At 37.4% G+C, this 18,445-nt stretch overlaps 1 protein-coding gene across 1 annotated transcript; it reads left to right on the top strand.

Annotated features, from left to right (window-relative positions):
* The first annotated feature begins 3,244 nt into the window (after positions 1-3,244).
* Positions 3,245-18,203, top strand: LOC148740307 (uncharacterized). Its single transcript, XM_088750472.1, has 12 exons — positions 3,245-3,395; positions 6,236-7,016; positions 8,157-8,575; positions 9,971-10,673; positions 11,229-11,325; positions 11,840-12,089; positions 12,612-13,412; positions 13,688-14,918; positions 15,076-15,171; positions 15,805-16,061; positions 16,535-16,802; positions 17,643-18,203. The coding sequence occupies exons 2-12, from the start codon at positions 6,242-6,244 to the stop codon at positions 17,645-17,647; spliced, it is 4,902 nt and encodes a 1,633-aa protein (XP_088606598.1). The 5' UTR covers positions 3,245-3,395; positions 6,236-6,241; the 3' UTR covers positions 17,648-18,203.
* The last annotated feature ends 242 nt before the right edge of the window (positions 18,204-18,445 follow it).

The following is an 18,445-nucleotide window of genomic DNA, read 5'->3' as shown; positions in this document are numbered from 1 at the left end:
TTTTCAACCCAAATCAATTCGCGTATCTCAGCGGTAAATCCACTCTATTGCAGTTGTTAGCTTGTTATGATGACTGGGCTAAAGCTAGAAATTGTTGTAAACCTACTGACGTTATCTTTCTAGACATGTCCAAAGCTTTTGATAGTGTACCACATGCGCGTTTATTGCTTAAGCTGAAAAGGTACGGCATAGATGGGCCTTTACTGCAGTGGTTTAAACATTTTTTGACAAACAGAATGCAACGCGTTGTTATTAGAGGAAAGTGTTGGGATTGAACGTCAGTGAAGTCCGGGGTGCCCCAAGGAACAATTCTTGGCCCTATTTTGTTTATCATCTACATAAATGACATCTCAACAGATTTGACATCTACTGTTAAGATTTATGCAGATGATACTAAAATCTACCGAACAATCAGTTCGCCAGATGTTGATATCCCTGCCCTGCAGGGTGACCTAGATCGATTGAGTATATGGGCAAATAAATGGCAAACGCACTTCAATCTGGATAAATGCGAGGTCATGCGTATTACACATAGAAAGGATAAAACTAAACCAATTTACTCGCTGGGGTCGCTGGGGAGGGGGGGGGGGCAATTTAGGTCAGTAGAGAACACTAAGGACCTTGGAGTAACCATCTCTTCTGACCTGTCCTGGGGCTTGCATGTATCTGCAATGGTAAACAAGGCAAATATGGTACTAGGTATCACGAAGTGGTCCATCGGAACTAATAGCCAGTACGTGTTTTCGCAGCTCTATAAATCACTGGTCAGTCCCATACTGGAGTATGCGGCTCCTGTTTGGAGTCCATATTTGATTAAGGATATTACGGCTCTAGAAAGGGCTCAACGAAGAGCTTCGCGACTAGCTTTAAGGCAGAAACGAGGCGAAATGAATTACGAACACCGTTGTAGCTTACTAAAATGGCAAACACTAGAAAAGCGGAGAGAATTTCTATCTCTGGTTAAATGTTATAAGATAGTTTTTGGTATTGATCACCTCTCTTTCCCAGATTTCTTTGTGTTTCCCAATAAGCGTACAAGAGCTAACCACGACTACAAACTTTATCTGAAAAGAGCAGTTTGTAATTGTTACAAATATTGTTTCTTCATTCGGATTGTGAGGAAATGGTATAGCTTGCCAGGATACATTGTCCACGCCGAATCATTGTCGGTTTTTAGGAGTAGACTTAAAATTTATTTGAATATTTACTGAATATTTATTGAATCTCCAGCCTTTAAATTTTATCTTTTGTATGTTTTTAGTTAGGGAAATTGTTTTTATACAGGGCTAACCTCGCGATTTTCACGATTTTCCCTTTTCAGGATGTATTTTTTACATTTGCGTTCTAGCTTCCTTAATAAATGTTATGTTATGTTATGTTATAAATACTTGCGTTATCATTGGGCGTCCCAGATCCGAATACTATGGTAAATTACACTCCACGGTTCAAAATTTTTTTTGACGTAACCTGTTTGAATTGATGTTGTTAATCTCATTGATTTCCATGGTATTTGCCTGATTTCAACATGAAGATGTTTGGTTTGAATGGTTGAGCGCAAGCATACAGTTGATATTCAGTAATTTCTCAGATGCATGATCACATGATTTGGAATAACCTCTAGCACAAGTGAGCTATTTAAAGACTAAGAAATTGAGCTCCCCCTATGCGTTCATGGAAATCGAAATCTTCTAAAAATTAGGGAAAGCTCTTTAAATATCACTCCCATTTTATTGAGAAATTGCTGGATTACATGAAGGGCGAAAAAATACGATTGCTTTTTTTTTTTTTAGAAACCTTTGAACTAGATATTTTTTAATAGTTTCCTAGTTTTCAAATTTTGGATTAGGGGAGCACTTTATCGTCTCCAGCTTATATTCTGAGGTAGTTTATGTGGTAGTAGAACGCTTGTGCATACGATAGAAAGGTGGCGCTGGCTTCTTTTCGGAGACCGGTTGTTGCTTTGAATCTTGTATTTTAGTTTGCGGCGTTTCTTTTAAATGTTTTCGGCTCTCTTTTGTCTTGTTTTCGTTTGTTCAGTCATCAGATGTTTACCACTCAAGGTTATTGGGGGAACTTCTCCGCCGACCACGTGAAAACAAACACCAAAGATCTTCTGACCTTTTTAATGAAGTCTAAGGCGGATTCCACAGTAAAAAGATATACAAAAGAAATCGTCAAGTTCTCAAGATGGTGTAATTTCTCCGGTATTCAGCCGTCGCCTCCTTTCTCGGTTTCGGTTCTAATTGCTTACCTTCACGAGGTATACGGTTAGATCCAAGTCTTATGCAACACTATGGTTGACACATGCAGCCCTTAAATGGTTTCATTCCTTTATTCCTGGCATCATCAGCATTCCTTTGGATGCAGCAATTTGCCATAATTTGTTAGAAGCAGCTAAACGCACCAAACCAGCTGTTTCTAAGAAGGAACCCGTCTCTGCCGATATTATTAAGAAAATCATCGATAAGTATGCTGGTCCATCAGCTAACCTCAAGGACTTGCGTTTAGCTTGCATGTGCTCGTTAGGTTTCGCGGGGTTTCTTCGCTATGATGAAGTTCGTAATATTTTGATTAGCCATCTGGAATTTTTGCCTAATCGTTTGTGTGTGTTTGTTCCCCGTGCCAAGAATGACGTTTACAGAGAAGGGAATAGGGTTTATATTAAGAGATTGTTTAGTAGATATTGTCCTGTTGCCCTCCTTGAAAGATACATTCTGATGGCTAAAGTAGATCTTAACAGCAATATGCCACTCTTTAGACCTTTAAGATTGCTCAAATCTTCCATTACTTACAAGTTATATGGAAGCAAGCTCTCGTATACGAGATGTGGGGAAGTATTTAAGAGTTGTCTTAAGGATCTTGGCTTGGACTACAAGTTGTATGGCCTGCATAGCTTAAGATCGGGAGGGGCTACATCTGTTGTTAGCAACAGCACCAGCTTATCGGAACGTTTACTTAAATTACATGGTCCCTGGAAGTCGGACTGTGCTTAAGACATGTATGTCCTTGAAGACGTATCTGAGAGTCTAGAAATAACTGATAATTTGGGATTGTAGCAGTTAGGGCACCTAAATTGTAATATTCTTTCGTCAATTGTATGAATAAATGTCAGCTTGGATTGCCTGAGCATCCAACCATCATTCCTTTGGTGTTGTATTTCTATAAATAGTATTTAAGGAGAAAATAATTTACGTTCGTCTGAGCGCAGCGAATTAGAACGACCATCCCTTTAACTCATTATGCGTGGTCGCGTGAGATGTGAGAAGCATTGTGATGTAAATCGAACCTAGTTTGTGAGTTAGGGAGTGTCTACTAGCAGCCGAACCACTAAATATTTCACCGTCTGTCTTTGATTTCGTCATAATTCGCCGCAGTTGTTGTCACTTTGCTGAGACGTAAGTATTACGTTGAACACAGATAAGAATTTAGCCTATTTGTGTAAACCGTAGCCTCGCTAGACTCCTGAAATGCGAACAAAGATAATACAACTGAAGTCGTTTCCCCTCAAGTGTTTTTGCAGTCATTTCCCGTCAGGTTAATCTAATTCTCTGGTATCTCCAATACTCTTTCTTTCCCTTTGTATTCTAAGTTTGCTGGGTTCTGATCTGTTGTTCGTACTTTAACGACGCTCGTCAGTTGTAGAGCACTTTCGTCATACGATCTTGCAGGAATCAGTCGATGTTCTGTAACAGACGAGTTGAAGTAGAAACTCCAAGCAACAGCAAGAGGAAAACAGTGATTTTAAGTTATGATAACGTTTTTAACGGGACAATATTGGAACTGGAATGCACGGGAGAAACTGTCTCTGATCGTGTTGACGTCAATTAGCTCTAATCATTATTTTATCTCTCTTGTAGTTGTTGAGCGTCGATTAGTATTCACAACAAGTAATGAGAGCGTTTAAACTGATAACAAAATTTTCGCTTGATTTCCCGGATTGTACTTCATTTAATTTTATCAGATACAAGTTAGAAATGTATTCGCAACCGCCTAGGTCTTAAAGTAACCAAGTGTTGGCATGATTATATGATCTTCATGCCGTTATAATGTCACTTAGTATTTGATACTTGCTCGCTTTCTGCTTCGGTAATTCACAAGTGAAAAGGTATAAGTCAAATTCTTAGAAACTTTTGAACTAAGTCATTTTTGATTTATTAACAATCTTTTGTTGTATAAGATGTAGAAACCACAGCATACTTGAATGTGAATTTCAAGCCAAAAAATTGTGATTCCAGTATTTCGCCTGTTGTTTCTTGTTTGCAAAAGCAACAAATACTTCCCTGTTTGTGTTCAATATCTTTGATTATTGTACATTGGACTTACTATGAAAAACCTGTTTGTTTAAAGCTTTCAATCAACATACCATAGTGTGTAAACTTGACATGATAAATGCAATATTTCCAGTGAGTGTTGAATTTATTTATTTATTAATTTATTCATGCACACAGACAAACAGACACACAAACAACCCTTTATTGGCAATAACAATGCGTTAAACCTACAACGCTAGAGGGGTTTATTATTTGAACAATCAAATAATGGCCTCTGAGAAGCCATTAGTATTAATTATCAAACTTTGTACTTTGTGAAAAAAACCACAGTTGACATTGTAATTTACAGACTCAATACCATACAATACAAATTTAGTTTCCTATTGCATCGCTGCTCAGTGACCATGCTTTACCTAGAATATTTGCAGCAGAGGTAGAATTAAGACATTACGTTGAGCTCAGTGTAGCTAAGAAAAAAAACAAGAAAGAGTATTTCAGTAATTCAGAGTCAAAATTGCAGTGGGAAATATATAGCTGATGCACAGCTATTAATTTTCAAGAGATATTCTCAAAGACAATAGAAACCCAGTCTGAGGTAGGTGTGATCAACAGATGCATGCCATGTAACAGAACAATCGTATAACTTAGTGTCAGTATTCAGAAAGAGAATTTACCAGGTTTGCTCTCAAAGTGGGAAGAGATACAGAGTTTGGGACAACTAGGTCCAGACAATTCTAGCCAGTGATAATGGGTGGAGAAAAACGACTCTTGAAATGTAGAATTTTCTACAAGGAAATTGAGTGAAGTTTTCTCTTGATTTAAGACAAAAATATTTGTATCCACTTGACAGTTTGGGCAATAGCTCAGTTGAATAATGTGGAGCAAGATTCTTGACTATTTTGTAAAATTGGTGTAATTGATCTCCTGATGCTGAGAGGCTTCCAAGCAAGTTCATCATGTACCTTTGTGGAGCTGGTTACCTTCTTAGTTATACTTTAAACATAAACAAAAAATTATTATCAGTTTTCTTTACTCTTTGTAATTAAATTGTTTATTGCATCAACCACATCATTACATGGCATAATGTGTACATCAACTTTTGCTGACCTAGATCTCATGCAAGATGTATCAAATTGAAAATTGTTGTCTCAAAAGCATCATGCTGGGTGACAAACTCTTCGGAAAAAAAAAAAAAAAAGAATTAAAAAGCAAAAAAAAAAAAAATTAAACACAAAAAGGCTCTTATTCTGGTTTTTTCATATTCCAAACAGTGAATTATGTCAGAGAGAAGGACTTATGAAATCAGTTTCTGTTAAAGAATCAGGATCATCTTCTGAGTAATTTTCTGTGTCAATTGGAAATGAAAACATTATTAACAGGGGATAAATTGAAGTGACAGGTCTGGAAATAGCTACTTGGTTTGAATATTTTCAGCTTGGAAATCATTCATGTTTTGGTTTATATTACAACTGTTTAAGGTTATCACATCCAAACATAACCGACCTTAGATTTGCACTAATGATTTCTTTCCTGTTAGATATTAACCTTTACAATAAAAGTAATCTTCATGTTGTTTTTAAAGAGTCAGGAGAACTCTGTTTTAAAATTCAAGTATTTTCTTGTTCGTAATCGCCTTGTTGTTAACATGTATAACGCAAGCAGTTTATTTTTTGACAAAAAAAATTGTACAGTGAGACTTAAGTCAAAATGTCTGATATGAAAATAAATAACTAGAGCTCTTACAAATAAGCAGTGTTTACTCAGAGTGTTGAAAAGAACACTGAAGGGTGGATGGCTTCCAAAGATTGTCCTTAGAGGAATAAAATATAACTCATTAGTTTGGTTTAGTAGAAGTTAAATTATAAACCTCATTTTTTCCATTTTTGGTTGAATGGTTATAATGCCAAAGCAAGTTAGTTTAAGTTACTCACCTTTAATGACAGCTTTTATTTTTGTTCTGACAGTTTCCCATGAATGAAATGGAATTTCTTTCTAAAGAAGAGTTAAGAAGAAAGATGGTAGGAAAGAGTTTAGCTCTCATTTGGCAAAGTTTGCATGAATTGCCTGCAGCTTTGTTTGAATTGACTGAGTTGGAGACACTTCACCTGTCAGAGAATAACCTTACAACAATACCTGAAAGTATCAGAAAACTAAACAATCTCACGGTACTTCATGTTAGAAGAAACCAGCTGTCCATATTCCCTACAAGTTTGACTCAGTTGAAAAAACTCAGAGAGCTGTACATTACACGTAACAATATAACCACCATCCCTGATGCTATTGGGGAGATGGTGGAGCTGGTGAGACTGGGGCTGAGTTTCAACCAGTTGACTGTGTTGAGTCCAGCTATAAAGCAGCTGAAGAAACTCAGATGGCTGGACATCTCTTATAACAATCTAACCACCATCCCTGATGCTATTGGGGAGATGGTGGAGCTGGAGAGCCTGTGGCTGAATTACAACCAGTTGACTGTGTTGAGTCCAGCTATAAAACAGCTGAAGAAACTCAGAGTGCTGAACATCTCACATAACAAACTAACCACCATCCCTGATGCTATTGGGGAGATGGTGGAGCTGGAGGGACTGGGGCTGAGTTACAACCAGTTCACTGTGTTGAGTCCAGCTATAAAACAGCTGAAGAAACTCAAATATTTGAATGTGAGAGGGAATCCTTTTACAGTTGAAGGAATGAGAAGTGTTATGGAGCTAAACGATAAGATTGACAAAGTATATTCAGATGTCCCAGGTGAGTAAAGGAAATTCCTCTTCACATTAATGTTGTAACATGTGCATTTACTAAATTGGTTCTAATGGTTGACTTGCACGTGTTTATGCTGCTTGTTACTGATAATTACAGGCAGCTGACAATAGTTTCATAATAAAGGTTGAGAAGAATATTAAGTAATGCTTTCACAGTTATACTGTATGATTGAACAAAGTTTGCATCACTTTAGAAATACATGACATTTGTACTGGAAGTTTTGGTTATATTTTGAAAGGTTTATTTTAACAACTTGGCTGACATTGAAATTTAAGTTGAACTACAGTGTACTATAATTTGATAATTGAGGAGGGATAAAGTTTATTACAAATCATTTTACAGTTAGGGATTTTTGTAAGTTGTAATTTTTTCTTTCTAGTTGATTGGAATTTAAGAAGTTTATTGCAAATCATTTCACAGTTGTAGGAATTGCTGTTGTAATTTTTGCTTTCTGTTTGATTTTAATTAAGGAAGAATTAAGTTTATTACAAATTATTTCTCATCTAGGAATAGTTGTAACTGTAATTTTTGCTTTATTTTATTAGAAGTTGTTAAGAATATAACAAAATCTAGCTTATATCATACAGAATTTATGGACTGATATGATTTTAAAGTGAGAGTGTAGGTTAGGGGAATAAAACTTTTATCTTGATTGGTCAGGAGTAATTCTGATAATTGTTACACCATAATTTATGCTGGCCTTGTAATATTTTAGAATCTATCAGCTGTTACGTTTTGGGAATATGTGATTTTTCTTTCTGTTTTCCAAACACCATTTGGCAGAATTGACATCAGTTATTGCCTTTGTTTAGTTTGATCACTCACATTTTAATCAAACTCTTAATGTTTCATTTCATTGAGTCAGTTTCTAATAGTCATTGTGTATATGTTTACCAAACCCACCAATGCAATGACTTTTGTATTCATATAATACAATCATAGTTTTTAAATTTATACATAGTAGACATATAATTAAATTGACTTTCCTACTTCTAAGCTTGTTTCAGATTGTTTTTATAACTTATGAAAACAGAAATTGCTTTTTGTTTAGCTTTCTTATAATTACAACTTCCTCTAATTAGACTTTTTCTTTTGGCTCAATCATGACAACTTTTTTTTAATTAGACTCTGAAAGAGCAATACAAAGGAAAGTACAGTTGGCTTATGAAGAGGCTTTAAAAGAAGGATATGTAAAAGCTTACCGCAGTCGTATTATACTGGTTGGTCAGGATCGTGCTGGTAAAACCAGTCTGAAGAAGAGTCTTTTAGGCCTCCCATTTGACCCTAAAGAACAGAGTACTGAGGGGATTGAAGTGGATCCTTCAAAATGTGAAATTGATGTTGACCAAACTGTCCAAAACTGGCAGTTGAGCAGGGAGAGTAAACCAGGACTATTGGAATGTTCAAAAGATGTAGCAAAGATTGTGGCCGACAGAATGTGTGGAGCAGATATTTCTCGAAAGAAAATCTTAAAGGAAGATACAATTGATGAAGGAAAACTGAAATTAAAAGATGAAGTTGGAGATGTTTTTAAGTCAAAGCAGGTTTGGAAGTTTTGTAAAGTGTTGAGAATTCTACATCTCTGTCACTCTATATAACTCTTTTTGTTTTAAATAGGAAGGAAGAAAGGAAGGAGGAAGAGGAGGGATGAAAGCAGCCAAATAAGCCTCATGAGAAAGAATTTTTTTAAGGGAATTAGTAGAATTTAAACTTGATATTTTTCAAAATTATTTTCTTTACGAAAATTCTAAATTTCTTACATTCAGAATGTTTCTGAAAGAGACTGTTTCTTTTGGGCATTTTCACAAGTGTTTACATGAGTCTAGAAAAGAAAAAGATCTGGAAGTAATTTTAATTTAAACATCTTGAATGAAGGTGTACATGAAAAACTTTTATCATAAAAATGATGGGGCATCTTTTGAGTTTTCCATTCTTCAATTGCTTTTGTGGTATCTTCACTCAACTTAAAGGAAATTTGAGATTTTTGCTCCAATTATATATTATATATACAAATTTCTAGTCATAGTTATTTTGTATTCTCTTGTACAATTTTTTGATAACTTTTGTAACATTTTGGCTATTAATCCTTATAGAGGAGCTTCAATGAGAGTATATTATGCTATATATGTATCTTTCAGTCTCAACAAACAGTTCTTGGTCTGAGTTGACTATCTCCAGGGTGGGAGGATTTGCTGTTCAATGTCTTAATCTATGCAATTAGTTTCTCTCTATGTCTAAGGGCTCTTACACTTGAGATGTCAGCTTCAGAACTCTTTACAGTAACCAATTTACAACTTCAACACAGTTGGTAAAGCAGGTTATCTTGTTATATATACCCCCCTCACTAAAGCAGCACAACAGTTTTTTTTAGAAACTAACCCCCTTAAAATTGTTCTAGACTGAGTTCATCATAATGTTTTACCATTTAGCAGCCTGTTCATAATGTCAAGTTTTGAAAACATTATTATATACACTTAAACACGAAGGCGCGCTATATAAGGAAGTCTTCCCTGGGAAGACCTAGGCTCATTTGTCACTCATTGTTGACGTGTGCAGGTCAAATTTAAATGCTGGTAGATGAACAAAAGGAGCTAATGAGATATCTATTGTTTACTTCGGCCAGCATGGTGGCATGAGGTAACGTGCGAACCACCTACTTCGATCTCAAATTTACCGCCACAAATAAACACAGTTTCCACTGGAGAAAGGGAATACAAATCTCAAAAATTCTTGTATTGTGATGAAGACATAAAACAATTTTGAGGAATGTGCCTGCTGTTCACTGCTTTGGAGTAGCTGCAGCTCAAGCTGACTTGACTCCAAGAGTTCTACATCACACGACGGTAGATTGACAAATGGTCCAGTGGGAGCTAAGGCTCCTTTTATAGCGCGCCTTCGTGTTTAAGTGAGCATAATGTTTTATTTCATTCTCCAATCAGGTTGAGGAGGATGAAGGTTTCACGGACATTCTGCAAAACAATGGCAATGAACATTCTACTGAATGTAAAGATGAAAACGTGCAAGCTGAGCCTGATGTGATGATTGATGTTTCTCAACCGCCTGATACTGTGAAGCATGTTAATCAGTGGTTAAAGTATGCCAAAGGCAAACCCATCAAAAGTGCCTTACTCACAGAAGAATCCTATGTTACAATGGATGTTTGGGACTTTGCAGGGCAGCACTTGTACTATGCCAGCCATCCTATCTTCCTATCACAGCGGGCACTATACATATTGGTGCACAATCTCAGCAAGCCTTTGGATGCCCCAGCTGAGCCCTGCATGAGACAAGGGAGAAATGATGTGAAATTGGAAAACCCTAACAATGAAACAAACATGGAGAATTTGCTGTCATGGTTGGCTACAGTACATAGTGTTGCCCTGACAACTGATGACACAGATGATGATGCACAACACAAGCTGCCCTACCTCCGTCCCCCAGTGTTCATTGTTGGCACACATGCCGACAAACCAGTGGAAGACATAGCAGCAACAATGAAACAAATTAAGGAGAGAATTTCTGGTATGGAATGTGAGAGGCATGTGGTCAGGCCTCTATTCTGCATTGACAACACTCAGAGGCCTAATTTGATGAAAAAAATTTTCCAGAAGATTGGAAAGCAGATAGGAAAAGATAAAACAGGTAAGATATATGATTTCATTTTGTATCCTTAACCATAGGTTACTTGCAGTAATTGTTGACTTTATAATTGTATAATATGTAACCTTTGAGTCAAGCAAACAATAATTATTTTCTGACCCACATTTGTTACATGTTATTCAGCAGATATGTTGTGTTGCATAACAATTTTAATTGCAAGCAGCTAGAGACACAGAACATTCTAATGGGAGTTGTATTGGTATTAAAAGATACTGCCATGGTTAAATGAGTTACGACATATAGTGGAAAAAAGTCAGAGTTTTTGTTTTTTTTTTTATAACCTGCACTGTGCTTAGCTTTCAGCCACTTTATATTCTGAATATCCTGGCAGCATCATGCGGAGTCCAATTAATTTTTGCTAATGGATCCATTAATTTCGGAGTATCAAATAATTGTAGGGAACAGAAAGCCTAAAATGTGGGGATTTGAAGAGATTGTTACTGAACTATGTTGTCAAACTGTGCTTATTGTAAGCACATATTTCTGTGTTGCATTGTGCTTTTTTTTTTAAATTCCTTTTCTAAATATGTCCTGCAGAGCAAGAAGGAAAAGTAGATGGTATAATTAAATTGAAGAATGCAATCCTGGAGGTATTGTGGCAGGAGCCTTATATGGGTGAGAAAATACCCGTCAGGTAAATAAGAACACAATTTATTTGGAAAAACTCCAGTTCAAACACTTCTGGATCAATAGTTTATTAAAAAAGTATACAGCAATGAAAAGTTCTTTGAATGTAACTCGCATATTCAGCATAACTGAACATCCCTGAAAATGTGTATGAATTCAAAAATATCTCACCTCCAGTAGTTTAAAGTTCATGAAAATTCTTAAAACATCAGATCGTGCAAATACAGAGCAGTCACTTCAGAGCAGACAACAAAAACTCTAACTCTTGACACAGAGACAATATGTTATAATTATAAAAGATGAGAAGATGTAATTGATATCTGAGAAGGCAGGGTTCTTTGAATTGAGACGTTGTGGCAAAAAAATAACCATGTTGTTTATTCCTGAAAGCTGAAGACATCGCAAGGCTAAATATGCATGTACACTAGAAGACTGGAAATACATATACAATGTCATGTCTGAGTGAAATTAATATCCAATTTTATGCTCTACAACATTTTAAGTATTCTCTTGCCCTTTAGGTGGTTTTTGTTTGAAAAGGTGATTGAAGCTTTGGTGGCCAAACAGATTTATCACAGAAATCTGCAACAACTAGAGCACTACGCAAGAAATGATTGTTTCATGGAAAATGCAAAAGAGTTTGACTCCATGATCAGTTTTTACCATGGCCTGGGGATGATAATCAAGCACCGCAGTACAGTTGTACTGAAGGCTCAGTGGCTGATTGATCTGTTCAAGCAGCTGATAACCATTCCACCTTTCAATAAACAGGTAGAAAACTATTCTCACTTTAGAAAGGCTAGCTTACGTGGAAAATGTTGTTCAATAATTTAGAACAAGAGGAAACTAAGCATGTTGTTTTTTCGAAGAAAGAACTAACTAATGCAAAAACTGTGACTCTTTAAACTGTGAACATGTGTCTTTTTATTGTTTATTGTTAGAATCGTATGATTTGTTGACCCCATACTATTTCACCTACTCTTTGCAGCTTGTCAGGTCATATATTGATTGAGCCTTCTTTATTTACAATTAGAGACTTGCATTAACTTGCTACTGCTCACAATAATTATATTCACACAATTGAATAGTTCTTTTTGCGTGTGCAAGTGGGCGTATTCACCTCTGAGCAACCCAAGATACAAATTTGCCCAGGTTTAATATCCGACCATTTCAGTACATTGATGGAAGTAAACTATTTTTTCAGTTGTTTTACATGTATGTGGGAAACGTTCAAAAGGAACATTACGTAGCCTTCCCTTATCCAGAATTGCTGAATTTTTATACATTTTATAGAATGCCCTGAATGCTAAGTACTGGCAAGAACTTGAAGGAAGTGGCATCCTCAGCATGGAACATGTTGATCATGTGTTCTCCAGCTTTATTGAACAAGGAATCATCAAAGAAGACATCTTAGACATGATGGAGCGATTTGGTTTGATTGCTAAGTTCTCAGTTTCCCCAACTGACGTAAAGTACTTTGTACCAGCTCAGCTGAAGTCATCACCTGATAAACTCTGTAAGATGAAACCGTCGTCAGCAGATCCCTGTCCATTGTATCTCCTGTTTGTCCATGGCTTTGTTCCTCATGGTCTCTTCTTACAACTTGTCTCACGATCCATTCGTTGGTGTTCAAAGACATGGCCCGCGCATCAACCTACCCTGTACCAAAATGGAGCATGGTTCATCATTGGGAAAGATATTCATGATTTTGTCGTCATATGCAAAACAGGATTTGTGAAGGTAATCTTGAGACAGAGAACACAGAGTGATCAGGTTGTAGGACAGAACTCCGCCGAACTAGCAAGTGTCGTTCGTGAATTTCTTGAAGACACCCTTCATAATTTGTCACAAGAGATGCCGTACCTGAGGGGACTACAGTATAGGCTGTGTGTTGCATGTCCTTACTGCCATCAAGGGGCAGAAGAACCAAGTCGTGCATGCTCAGACCACGTGAAAACCACGTGCACCCACGAGGACTGCTTCCACCTCATTGATGCAAATGAAGGCCGAGCGGAAATATGTAAAAGAAATATCGATGATAAAATACTTCCTCCCTGTGGATTGGAGAAATGGTTCTTGAAAAGAAGAAAGCAGGTATGATCGATGAAAAAGATTTTTCAAGTACAGATTTCTAGCCTCTGATTCATCTTTGGAAGTTCTCTCCTCCATTTTCTTTGATCTAAGATTCAAATGTTCATTCTTGAGAAAGGTAGCCCTAATAGTTTATATCCAGTTTCAAATATTAGTAAGAGAATCTCTATCACGATGAAATTATTTTTGAAGTTTATACTTTTCTGTTTTCCTTCGGTTAAGTATTGACCAACATATATTTATATCATAACACACATAGATGACGTCTTTTTCTTCAGGGTTTATCTTCAAATGTGGCTGCAAGGTCACTCGGTGAAGCAAGTGAAATTGAGCCAATGAAGTCTGACACGGCATTGAAGGTGACTCTTCTGGGCAGTGAGTGGAGTTCATCAATGGGAGGCTTGTCCACCATAAACCGACAGCTTGCCATTCTGTTGGCCAAACATCCGCAAGTGGACGTCACTCTCCTTGTTCCACAGTTTGCCTGTTCTGAAGAAGAGAGGAGAATGGCAACGAGTCACAATGTATCCTTGAGAGAGGCACAAAGACGCCCGGGTTATGCCGACCCCCTTGACTGGCTAAGTGCCCCACCGAGAGATCTGGCCATTGACATAGTACTGGGTCATGGAGCAAAGCTTGGTAAACAAGCTCAATTTATTAAAGAATCGCACCAGTGCAGGTGGATACAGGTAGTGCATACTGCACCTGAAGAACTTGCGATGCACAAAAACTATTCCAAGGCTAGATCCAAAGGTGAGGAGAAGAATTTAACTGAAGTAGAGTTGTGTAAGTTGGCAGATACTGTTATAGCGGTTGGACCAAAGCTGACAGACGCTTTCTCCGCTCAGTTACGCTCATGTAAGAGTCACGAACACATCCTTCAACTGACTCCCGGAACTTTCCGTGAATTCTCTGACCTAGAGCAAGCCCCAAACGAGAGTAAAACGTTCAAGGTACTGACGTTTGGCCGTGGTGATCCAGAGGACTTCAGCCTGAAGGGCTACGACATCTCTGCTAGAGCAATAGTTGAACTGAAAGACAGATCTTACTGTCTCATCTTCGTGGGTGCACCTGACGGTAAACAGGATGAGGTTGCAAAGAATTTAGAAAAGAGTGGAATTGATAAAAGCCAGCTGACTGTGAGGAAGTTCGTGCAAAGTAAAGAGAGATTGAAAGAAATCTTTTGTGAAGTTGATCTCTGCATGATGCCTTCTAGAACAGACGGATTTGGCCTGACAGCACTAGAAGCTTTGTCTGCTGGTCTTCCCATTCTTGTCAGTGGCAACTCGGGATTTGGTGAGGCATTGTGCACTGTACCATCAGGCAAATCATTTGTTGTGGAGTCTGAGGACCCCAAAGAGTGGGCAAAGGCAATTGCTGGTGTCCGAGAGAAGGAAAGATCAGACCGACTTCATGAGATTCAGCAACTTAGGAGTTCCTATGAAAAGAAGTTCAACTGGGAGAAACAGTGTGACATTCTTGTGGAGAAGATGTGGGACATAGTTCATGGTGAGAATATTTTGAATGTCCTTCGAAAAGTGTTTTTGGGGGCGGAGACACCGTATATATTGGGGGCTACTCGCCTTTATTGGAAAGCGGGAACAACTCATACAAAAAAAAGGTGTTAAGCCTGAGTAGTGATTTGTTTTTCTTTCTCTCTCTGTAGCTTCTAAAAGACAAGACACAAGTTTGAGAACTCGGGTGGGCGAAGTTGTTGACACGTCAACCGAACAAGCACCAAATGATTCATCACTGAATCCAGGTGAGGAACAAAGTATCAATAACACGCGGCAATTGACTTCCCCAAAGAACTACAGACAGGTTATAAGACGATCCAGCAGTTGCTCCTTTTCTTAACTTTCAATCTAAGGCCAGCGCTTTATGAAAATGGTACTTTTGATAATTTTTTGTGCTGGTGAGACATATATTATTATACACATCTCTGATTTCTTGTGTTAGAATCCAAAGACATTTGGGAACAAAGTGACACTTTTCAGAAGAATAAATGTACAGATAAAAGATTCAGCTAAATTCACTATATTTTAGAACGCGGTTTTGTTGAACAACTTCTGAACTTTGTTTGAATTACCGGCCCTACGGTTTTTTTTTCCAGTTACACAGATATGTTAGAGTGCAGACCTTGGCGTAAATTTTTCTTTACTTCTTCTTCTCTTTTGGTTATTGGTGTGATGGTTCGCACATAAAAAGTCTCCTGCACTTTATCTCTTCAATGCTCAGTTGTTGAACAAAACATCGGTTGTTTGGTCGTCGAAGGTCTTCTTTCCCTTTTTACCCTCCAAGTTTCTATTACTAGATTAAGAATTGTTATTTTTCAGCTGACAATTTTTACGCTTCTTTCATGCTGTCAGATTAAAAAACTTTTTGTCCCTTCCAGGTTCTCTTGACCGAATCATCCGGGAACTTCAGCAGATGCAACTTGATGCAAGCAAAGTCAAGAGCAGAACAGATCTATCATTGGGGCTGAGGAATATTGCATCAGACAAGGGCTTCACGACATCTGACAATCAAGGATCAGGAAATTGCATGTTCTATGCTTTGTCAGAACAACTGGAAATTGTTAAAGGAATCAAAATCACACATGGCACATTAAGACAAACCTTGGTTCAGTACCTCAGAAGTAACCCAAAACTAGTAAGTTGATGTTAGTATTTCTAATAAAGTTTGTTACTTACTGTTCTTTTTGAGGTTAAGTGTGTATACGGGTCAACACCACCAGAGCCTATCCCAGTGTTTACAGCATAACTTTATTATTTAAGAAGCCTCACAATGATGTTGGTTACAGTTGAATCCATTTGTTACTTAATGTGGCCTCCGAAGTAGCAGACTTTTACGGTTTTAGTCATTTGAATATTTTGGTTTAAAAAATGCCCTCTCTTAAACACCTATCAGATAACACTAAACAGAACTCCAGTTATTTTCTTAATGATGGATCTTTCCTGTTGTTTTTCTGCTGTTTGCGAATCGTTGCTGTTCTACAATAAATGCTAATTAAGGTTGTCTCGCACCATTCTTAAAAAAAATTACTCCATGACTCGTACTCCGCGCGCTCAAGTTCCTATCAACAATCCTCTTTAAGTTTGTTTCTTGAACTGATTTTCTTACAGCCGGATGGAACAGATCTGTTTCACTTTGTCCCTGGACATCAAACATGGACTGAATACTTAACACACATGGAACAAGATGGCGCTTGGGGTGATCACGTGATTCTGTGTGCCGCAGGAAACTACTATAAAACGTGCATTCGTGTGGTCAGCAGTCTACCCCATAGCAATGATATAATGATTACGCCATATTGTCCAGTTGACGAAAGCAAAGCACTTGTGCTGGGACATATTCATGAGGTGCACTATGTCAGCCTTCAACCCGCTCAAGGTACAGCTCATTACATCAGATAGAGATAGCTTTATCAAGGAGTAAAATCATTGCAGTCCCCGGGCCGGCTGAAATGTGACTTACTTTACAATGGAACTAAACGTTATCTATAAATTATGATAAACTACTTAAAAAGAAGAAAATCGTAAAATGTAACCTACAATAAAATACAAAAGGAGAAGTATCAACGCCAAAATACTAATAATTAAGATTACTCCTAATAATTAGAACTGTTCGCCATAATAAAAGTGTTTTGAAACCTATTGGTCTTCCAAATCGGTAGTTTGAAGTATCTATGGCTACGGGTGCAACAAGTGGACCCGTTGCGCGGTGGCAGCACATCATGGAGCTTATGGCTTTGGTTCTTTACAATTTGTTCAAATAGAGTGTTACTCAAGGCCTCCCTGCTCTCGTATAGTGACGTGATATCTAGAGCTACTAGAGCCTCTGTATAGGATAAGTCGGGGAGTATTATCCGCAACGCGCACTTTTACATTCTTTCCATTTCTTTAGCCAGATATTGCGGCAGTTAGTAATTATAGTCTTAGTTTCTTGACAGTGTATTTCGTTCAATGTGTACCAAGAATCATAAGTCTCCCTCTTAACTCTTAGATGACAGTAAATTCAGGTTTTAACTTTAAGGTTTTTCCTCCATTTTCCTATCCATTCTCTTTCTTTGGTTATTTAACATACGTGATAATGTGGGTAGTTTTCATAAATTTATTTCCAGCACTAACTGACACTTGATCGCCCGCTTCAGTTTGTTGAATCAAACGGCATTAGATGCAGTTTAGTCTCCTTTGGTTTCTAATCGCACTGTTGCGTTTGTTGTTTTTACAGGTTAAAAGACAGGCTATCCATTAAGTCATTATACTCGTTCCAGATCTTTGTAAAAAAAAAAAAAAAGAAAACGGCCGAATGAAGATGTGGCTAAACGTTTGCCGTGGGCCTAAAGAAGAAACAAAGTCTTTCAGAGGTTTAAAAGTTTTTCTTTCGGGAGTAGTCGTCCTCGATGAATTCAGTAGTTGTCACGGTGTATATAGTTGTCTAAAAAGTGAAAAGCATTAAGAAAAGGTAATTCACCGTAAATGATTTCGTTACTTTACTGAAAGCACCAGAAGAAATGTTTAATTTAGGAGCAGTTTAGACTGGAGAAGAACAGTAAACTTGAAAACACCCAACTTGAACAATTAACGTGGAATATTTTTGTTAGTCATAAAGAGCGATAGAGACGGTGTTTTGTACATAAAATTCAAGATTTAAAGTCAAGGTTTGAAATATTTTGTCGGTATAGTAGATATATTTGCCAAGTAGTTTTAGTCCTTGCATACGCTTTTTGTAAACGCAGCTAGAGCGGTTAGTGGTTATAAATGACAGAAATTAAAGAAATATTTCAACAAATATGCTTTTTATGACACGATTTAGGGATACTAGCATTTCTTTTTTCCCAACGCCCTCCTCAATGCAGCTTCGTTAATACTTACTAACAATTTCTGATCAAAAGAATCCAAGAATATCTACACCTGTTTTTAGACAGCACCCGTGATCAGAGCTACACCCTTGACTGGGTATGGGGGCCGGGAAAAGAGACAAAATAGTTTTCAAACGGAGATCTATCGAATGTAGAAGTGATAGTTTTTCGA

The sequence above is a fragment of the Stylophora pistillata genome, chromosome 2 (genome assembly GCF_964205215.1).
Source record: "Stylophora pistillata chromosome 2, jaStyPist1.2, whole genome shotgun sequence".
NCBI lineage: Eukaryota > Metazoa > Cnidaria > Anthozoa > Scleractinia > Pocilloporidae > Stylophora > Stylophora pistillata.
Note: the sequence above shows the minus strand (reverse complement) of the source record. Positions and strands in the feature narration are given on the sequence as shown.

Coding starts and splice junctions, on each gene's coding strand:
- LOC148740307 (XM_088750472.1), top strand. CDS start 6,242: ATGAATGAAATGGAATTTCTTTCTAAAGAAGAGTTAAGAAGAAAGATG. Junction 10,674..11,228: donor GATAGGAAAAGATAAAACAG/GTAAGATATATG, acceptor TATGTCCTGCAG/AGCAAGAAGGAAAAGTAGAT. Junction 14,919..15,075: donor GATGTGGGACATAGTTCATG/GTGAGAATATTT, acceptor CTCTCTCTGTAG/CTTCTAAAAGACAAGACACA.